This window comes from Macadamia integrifolia, chromosome 2 (genome assembly GCF_013358625.1).
Source record: "Macadamia integrifolia cultivar HAES 741 chromosome 2, SCU_Mint_v3, whole genome shotgun sequence".
NCBI classification, from domain to species: domain Eukaryota; kingdom Viridiplantae; phylum Streptophyta; class Magnoliopsida; order Proteales; family Proteaceae; genus Macadamia; species Macadamia integrifolia.
In genome coordinates this window covers 25404571-25413119 of record NC_056558.1, presented here as the reverse complement: position 1 = coordinate 25413119, position 8549 = coordinate 25404571, and the positions used below count along the sequence as shown (strand labels likewise).

Genomic DNA, 8549 nt, shown 5'->3' with positions numbered 1-8549 from the left:
GAGAAGAAAAAAAAAGGAAAGAGAAAAAAAGGGGAGAAATAAAGATTGTCCAAATCTTCTCTCTCCTCCACATCATCACCAAAGATTGTCTAAATCACACAAAGCAAGAAGAAAATCGTCCCTAGGAGAGAGAAAAAGAAGAAAAATAAATTAGAAAAAAAAGAAGGAAAGAAAATAAGCAAAAAAATTATAGGAAATTTCTCCAAATTTATTTCTCTCTTCTCTCTCCTCCATCTTAGCACTTTTGGACTCAAAAGATCTCACAATCAATTGTGGGTTTCTCCCTTTTAGGAAAGAGAAAATTGTTACCCTACCTCCCCATTCCCTATAAATACAATTCATGTAAGAGGAGGGTAGACAATTCATTCTTCTTCTAGTTTTTTTTTAGTTGCTCTCTCTCTCCCTCTCTCTCTCCCTCTCTCACTCTTTAGTTTTAGTTCTTCTCTATTTTTGCTTTAATCACTTTTGTAATAGCTTTTTTTATGTCAATTAATGCAAGCACTCTTTTTTTCTTATTCAGCCTTTTTATGTTTATGATTTATGCAATTGAGTTGTAATTTTTTAAGTTGTAGTTCTAGGCTTAGATCTAGGTGACAAGATCACGAGCCGTGGAGCAATTTGTTTTTCAAGTTCAAGCATTGATTCAAGTAAGTAGGCTCCTTCAGTAGTCTTCTCTCCCCCCTCTCATTCCCTCATCTAACTACCTTTTCTTTCTTAATTTAGGATTTTTATTTTCAGTCGTTACATTATTGCTATCCCTTTACCCCAAGGTTCATGGCTAGTGTATGTGTTGGCTTTGCCCCTCCTAGCCATAGAACCATCAATTTATTGTTTTTATTTTAATTGTCTCCCTTTCCCTAAAGCCAAGTAGAGTAACCCTTGTAAGAGTGACTCTCTCGTCAAGTAGGGAAGCTCATATTATAATGCATCCCTCGGGCTAAGTAGAGAAACCTACTTGTGAGTCTCTCTCTAGCTTTCTCCCATTTCTTTTACTTTATTTTTATTTCAGCATTTTTTTCCTTTATTTTTTTTTTAAATTACGTGGGTTGTTTATTTTTAGTTATTTATTTATTTAATTTTAATTGCGTGGCTTGCTTCTTTAAATTCTTAGATGATGAATGGTTAGGACGTTATTTTAGATACATATATTTAGGATAGTAATTAGAATTAGATCACAACCATTAATCGGTTCACTTTCGCATTATTAAAAGAAGTAAAAAAATAAAGTGGCTGCTCTCCCTGTGTTTGATCTGTAGCTACACTGATCCGTACGCTCGCGGTTATATTTTAAATCCCAACATTATTCAATGAAACCATAAAAGATTTTGCTGGGGACTTCTGTCTCTAACTCTGTACTTGTTTCCTTATCACCACGAAATTTGTTACCATGGCAATACATGTCTGAAATTAGTCCATCTACATCAACATTTGTATTTGAGAACTTTTGTTGTTGGTTATTCAGGGTTATTCAGTTAAACCATATAAGGATCAATGCTAGGGATTTCTGTTTGTAGCTCTATACTTGTTTTTCGATGCCACTTGTTTCCCTATCCCAACCAATTTGTTGCTGTGGAAATACATGATAACATTTGGACTTTTTCAATTTTGTTTTGTATGGATCCATGTAGCTGACCCCATTAAATTGAGATTAGGCTAAGTTTGTCGTTAGAAATACACGATAACCTGAATTCATGGACGATTTGTTGGCAGAAGAAGATTCTGTTCTATGCTTGACATTATACCAATAGCTGATTCTGTAACCAAGTTGACTGCTCGATGTGAGCTATGTGGGAAGCGGGCTTTCTTTACCTTGAGGAAGACAAAGGATACACAGACAGAACTAATTGGGGGAGCTGATGTTTACATGCCAGTCTGCCGGCAACACTATGTCAATGGACAAGTAGTCATTGAAGCTACAAGGGTTGTTCTCGAATCTCAGAATATTCAATGTGATTCTTACCTTGAAGCACCTCCCCTACAAAGTTGATATGTCTCTTTCTACTTTGCAGTCTAATTTATTGTGCAAGGTTTGTTACATTTGGCCACTCACTAGTCTGTACAGCCTGCTACTTTTGAATTTTTCATGGTTTTTGTTGTGTCACTTGTATATGCACATATATATTGAAGGTGTCTCTCTTTCTATTTTCATGGTTTCTTGTAGAATTGTTGTATCACTATCTTTTTGCTCAAACCAAGCCATTGGAATATGAGAAATCAATTTGACAGTAACATGGATTATCTAATCTCAAGATATTGAAGAAATTGTGTAATTTCTGCGAGAGATCTAAGGAGTTAGTAACAAAATGAATCTGCAACTCCTCTCTGGACCATGAATTGGCATCTTCCACCTTCTGTTAGAAGGTGCCCCTATATAATCTTTTTGCTCAATCCAAGCCTTTGGAACATGAGAAGGCTGGCCAAAGAGTCGCACATTCTAACGATATTGCCTTCTTGGCCAATGAGCAAGGTTTCAAAATTTGGTTTGATAATCTAATCGGCCAGTGCTGATTCCCAATTTGAACTTGAATCTATTGGATCGGTTAGAATTGGCCAAAAACTGTCAAAAATCTGGTTGAAGTTGGTGTGGATCAGCTGGATTGATCAGTGTTGATTTCCATGCGAATCAGCTCATTGACTGATCCTAATCCGATTTTTGAAACCTACTCATATGTGAAGCTTGAATCTGATTTACAAGCTGTAATCAGCTCCATTTTAGAAAAAGCTTTGCTTTACCACGGTTTTTCTTCACCCACTGATCCTTATTGTCGAAGAGTCGAAGGTCCACATATCCTTTTCATGATTCCAAGAGTTTCATCCAAGTATAGACCCATCACATGAGTGAAAAAAGAATCCTTTCATCACGGGTAAAGGTAAAGGAAAACTCAATTCTCTTATATACTCTGGGTTCTTCGCCAATTAATCCAAACATATTCTGCACCCCCCTCCTCTTTGTATTCTCCCTATTTTGGAAAGGTTACAGATTTTTGAGAAAGGTATCAATTTTCAGTTTTCAGTGATAAAGTATGTAGAAACGCAACCCTAAAACGATGCAGAAGATAATGAAAAAATAAGAATAAGCAATACAAACAAATTTACGAGGTTCCGCAAAATTGCTTATGTCATCGGTGAGATGAAATCATGCTTCACTATCAATAAAGAATAGGGTTATAACGCTCGTCCTTCACACCTCTCAATATTGCTTGCATTACAGAGAAAGAAACCCTCACTACAAATATATAGCGAAAGACCCTAATTCGGAAAGTATACAACTGCCCTCAAATAAAAAATTCGAGGGGGACTGCCGTCCTGCCTGTCGAGGTGTTATACCGATACTCCCAGGATTAAACTATGACGGAATACAAAATATCGTACACCAACAAAAGTAAACTTAATCTCCGTTCTCTTGGTTTCGGCCCGTCAATCAATAATTTTGGCTCCTTCTGAAAAAAGAGTGAAAAATATGATGAATTCAAAAGCCAAAGCCTTAATTCATAGTTGATTACAAAAGTAATTGTAGTTTTCCTTCACTCACGACAAAGAAAATATTCTATTAATGTAGACATATTAATGTGTTTGAGATGAGTGTCAAATATAAATATTGTTGTGTAGCATGGTCACGCACGTTGGAACATCAACAAGAGGGGTGCAATGGTCATCTTACAATCCTTGTGTCATGGCACAAGAGTGTACTCCCAGACAGAGAACATATCCTGATATCAATCACCAACAAAAGAAAAAAAAAAGTGTTACTACAAAATATCCGGTCCAACAAGAGAGGGTCAGGATCTTGATGGTTCTTTATCGGCCCACTTTCGAGGTCCAACCCAAACTCTCAATAGCGGACCACATTAATTGTATCGTTACAAAGTCCAAACCCTAATCTTACAAAAGCGGCTTGACCATATTCCTTTTTAACTTTCCCTAAAGTCCCAAAACACCTAACCACCGCACGATTCTCATCGAACGGTTTAGAAAATATCATAAACGCTTATAAATAAATCTCCCTTCCTAAGCTTTTCATATGGCGTTCTGAAACGTTATCTCCGTCTTCAATCCAGGGTTAGGGTTAGCTTTCTGATCTCCCATGTCCTTCGTTAATGTCATCTAGGGTTTCAAAATTTCTTCCGTCATCAGGAGAAAAACTTTATTCTCCTGTTTTCGGCATCTAGGTTTACGATTTCTCAGCAGAAGCACTTGTTGTTTCTTCTTATTAGGCGTCTAAAGGTTTGATTCCTTTAGGGTTTACGGTTTTTTTTTTATATTTTCTAGGTTTAATAGCAGGAATGGCTTCATTGATAGCGATTTCTTCTGCTATTAAATCGATCGATACAAAGAAGGATGACCTTCGTAAGGCATTCGAAGATCTCCAAGCACACTCTTCTTCCCTTGCTTCTTTCACCCTTCAATGGAAGGATCTGGAGGAGCATTTGGACTCGATAAAGAGTTCTATAGAGAAACGGTTCAAGGAACTTGAATCTACCGAGCCACAAGCCGGTGATGGAAAGGCTGTGGAAGAATCTTCTCCCAAAAAGCCTGAGTCTAATAGGAAACAGTCTTCTTCGGCGGTTGTGCCATTGAAGAAGGAAGAGGAGTCGGAAATTATTCCTCGGCCTGAGTTGAAATCCTTCTGTACTAAGATGGATGGAAAGGGTTTGCGTTCTTATGTAATCGACCATCGTAGGGAGTTGCCTGTGATCCGGAGTGAAGTTGCTGTTGCATTTAAATCGGCACCGGATCCGGCTAAGCTTGTTTTAGATGCAATGGAAGGTTTCTACCCTCCCAATTCCAAAGGAGATAAGGATGCTGATTTGGCTGCTATTAGAAGAACTTGTATTCTTTTACTAGAACAGCAAACGATGATCTCACCAGAAATTAAACCTCAGTTGAAGGAGAGAGCGACGAAATTGGCCATTGAGTGGAAAACGAAACTTACTCCAGGCGGTGAAAATCATCTAGAGGCCTTGGCCTTTTTGCAGCTTCTTGCTACCTTTGATTTGGTTGGCGCATTTAGTATAGATTATCTTCTTGATATTTTTGTGACTATTGCTCGGCGCAGACAGGCTATTGATTTGTGTCGAGCGCTTGGTTTCACAGAAAATATTCCTGGTATGTCTTGTTCAAACCTGTGCTTGATTTACTCTGTATTATTCTTGTTTGCATATTACTTTTTCCAACTGAACTGTGCAACTCATTTATAAAATCGTAGAAACATAACAACTTGTAGAAACATAGTTTGAGTGAAGCTGTAGGTTAACTTAGTTTTTAGGACTAAAGTTCCTGAAATCTTTGAGGAAGAAGCTTTTGGTTAGTTTTCAACTTGCATCTAGTGTCTAACAATGCAGACTATGTCATCGTTAGTATCATAATTTGTTTATGTTCTGCTGTCACTAGTGTGCTTTTGGATCTCCTGTCTCTATTGCTGTGTCCCTTGTGATTTTGTCTCTCTGTATATTACCTCCTATATTTTTGAAAAATTTCTCTTGGTGTTGCCTTTTTCCCCTTTTGGGAAGTCGTTTCCAGCTAAAGCTCATGGTTCTTAGCTATTTTTGAGATTGAAATTGATTTTTACATTTTACTTGGGTTGGGGGGTTGGAAGGTTAACTGGTGTTCTTGTTTGTCTAAATTTGATAGACAAACAATTGTTTTTTTTTCTTTTCTTTCTAGATTTGAGTTGATGGCCTATGATGATATCACTTTTATAAACCATCTTTCGGGACTGAATGGTATTAACCTTGATGTTATTCTGCAATTCTGAGGCCTTCAAACTTGTCTCTTTGAAATATTTTGTTTGTTTATTTAAAATAGTTCTTTATTTTTCAATTTGTGGTTTCTTTTCCCCTTTACCTGGTTTTCTGATTCTTCTATCAGATTCTAAATTTGCTTATATATATATATATATATATATGGGCCCTGATGTGTACGCATATCACTTGCTACCTAGGATCCTTAGTCCTGTCATCAAATCAGTTGCATTTTGTTTTTTAATCTTTTGTTAAATGTATTTGACCAAAAAAATCTTTTGGGCTATATCTATTAACTTGTTTTGTTTTTTAGGGGATTTAATTGAGTCTTCATTGTTATAGGTTTAATTTTCTCAGTAGATAATCAAGAAATTAATTTTTTTCGCCAGTCTTGTATTATTTCCATTTACCTCCTTCCCAACTCATGATCTTATAACTTAGGCTATACCTTGGAATTGGCAATCAAATACTTGTTATTGGTTGTCTTCTGTACCCATTTTGGGTCAGACTGAGAACATTTTATATGTTTCTTTCGACAGATTTTATTCAGAAACTCACTAGTAAGGGGAAGCTTCTTGAAGCTGTAAAATTTGTGTTTGCATTTGATCTTGCTCACAAGTTTCCACCAGTACCTCTCCTTAAAAATTACATTAAGGAGTCCAAGAAAACAGCACAGGAAATTCGCAAAAAGGGAAATCATTCCACTCAGTCGCAGGTAATTTTGCAATTTCACCCTTTGGTTGGGTTTTGGAAACTATGATGGAACCCCGTTTTATTTTTTAATGTATTAACTTGCACACAGAATGAGGCTACGGCCAGGGAATGTGCTGCCTTGAAGGCAGTAATTAAAAACATAGAAGAACACCACCTTGCGTCCCAGTACCCACCCGAGAATCTTCAGAAGCGCATGGAACAGTTGGAGAAGCAGAAAGCAGAGAGGAAACGCCCTGCAGCAGCTCCTGCATCTAAGCAGCAGACTGGAAGTAAACGTTCTCGCCCATCAGCTCCTGCCGTTGCAGCTCCTGCTGCCTCTGCCGCGGCTTCCTCTTACCCGAAAACCATGTCTGGGACTCCTACCTCTCTTCACTCGATTGCTCAGATGCAGCAATCTGGCCTTTTACCAGAACGAGCTGCTCCCTATATGGGTTCAGCAGCTGGGCCGTATGGCTTGCCAGGTCCTTCTTCTATAGCACATTATGGGAGTTCATCTTCTGGACTGTACGGGTTTGCTGATAACCCAGTCAATTTTGGTGGAAACCTAAGCCCAGCTAGGTCCCACCTTTATTCTTCTCTTCCATCTCACCCTTCGCACCCATCACAATCTTCTCTTCCATCTCACCCTTCTGGTCTTTACGACAGGTCTTTGAGCTATGATAGCTATGGCTTACCATCTCAGTACCGGCCTTCTTCCTATTACCCATGAAAGGTTCCTACCTTTTCCCAAATGACATCTTATGTCATTGTACAGAGAAGTCTTGTTTGCAGAAGTTTAACAAGGTTTATTATATTTCTGTAGGTTTTGTTGGTTTCGACCTATCTAAGTTTGGGAAGTTTCTTAATGTGGTTTGTATGATCTTCTGAATCATACACTTTTTTCTACCTATTGAAGTTTTTATGTTTACATATTAGTTGAAGCTTCATATTGGTGATCTTAGTTTTCCATTTCTTGAGACTGGTCTTTAGCTTTAATGTTTCAATACAATCAGATGATTCAAACTGGATTGTTTCCCAACACATTACCTTTAATTGATTGATTGGAGTGTATTTGCACTCCAATGGCAAATGGTTAAGATTAGTGGGATTATGATTTATGACCATGGTCTCGGGATCAACTCCGCTATAGTGTATCTTTTCCTGAAACCCTACTGCGAAGGGCTGTAGTGTGTTTTGATCGTTTTTACCCTTCCCTGTATCGATGCACTGATATGGTGTTATTGGTATTGGTCATGGTGGATGACTATCAATACTGATAGGAATATACGGAGCAGATACCTATACCAGAAACCATAAGGATGGTTATCAATTCTGAAACTCTCTTTGCTGAGTTTGAATACAAATTCTTCACCATCCCTGGATCCATAACTACTATTGAGAACCAGAATGGGAAGGAGGGTACGTCGGCGTCCACCTTCTCTCACATGAAATTGCCTTGTGTAAGGTCATTCAAATGCAAGTCTCATCCATGGGCACGTTTATGTTGCTTGCATGGACGATACTATCTTTGCAGTTTAACTGCAAAACATTAACCCTTTGATCTCCAGCCTATGAACGATTTAAACCTAGAAATGACCAAGAAACTTTTTGTTTCTATGGACATTGAATTGACTTGAAGATTGACATTGCATTGGTGTAAGGGACTAGTATTTTTGTTTCTATCGTTGTAGCTTATACTTGTAACAATTTGAATGGAAGTAATGATAATGTGAATATTAGAACTCTTGCTCATTTCTCAAGGCTTTTGACATTACTGTTGACACTTGATGATATAATTTATCTGAACGATTTGAACGTCTATTCTTAGTTATACGCATAAATCCAGATTTTATATCCAAGCTAAGTTCACAAGATAATTTGAACAGTCAAAAGTCAACCTATCCATCGTTTCCAACCAGATTATGTAGTAGCTAGGAAGTCACTTAGAAACACCCTAATCCAATTGAATTTTTAATTCCTAAAACCGTCCATCCTATTCCCCAACAGTCTTGTTACTGTTGCCCAGTTGGTCCTCCCCGTGATGGCCCTTGGGGATACTGCCATTTGTTGGACCCCAATGTGGTGTTGCACATCCCCCTCCCCCAAAAAGGAGTT

The 8549-nt window shown here is 37.9% G+C and overlaps 1 protein-coding gene and 1 non-coding gene across 2 annotated transcripts; both read left to right on the top strand.

The window, feature by feature from the left end:
- Nucleotides 1-4016: 4016 nt before the first annotated feature.
- LOC122067240 (truncated FRIGIDA-like protein 1) lies at nucleotides 4017-7403 on the top strand. The gene is made up of 3 exons (XM_042631078.1): nucleotides 4017-5106; nucleotides 6281-6456; nucleotides 6544-7403. Exons 1-3 carry the CDS (start codon nucleotides 4284-4286, stop codon nucleotides 7162-7164), a joined length of 1620 nt encoding a protein of 539 aa, XP_042487012.1. The 5' UTR covers nucleotides 4017-4283; the 3' UTR covers nucleotides 7165-7403.
- Nucleotides 5676-5760, top strand: LOC122072403. The gene has a single exon (XR_006138420.1). It is a non-coding gene; the product is annotated as a small nucleolar RNA SNORD96 family (small nucleolar RNA).
- Nucleotides 7404-8549: the final 1146 nt, after the last annotated feature.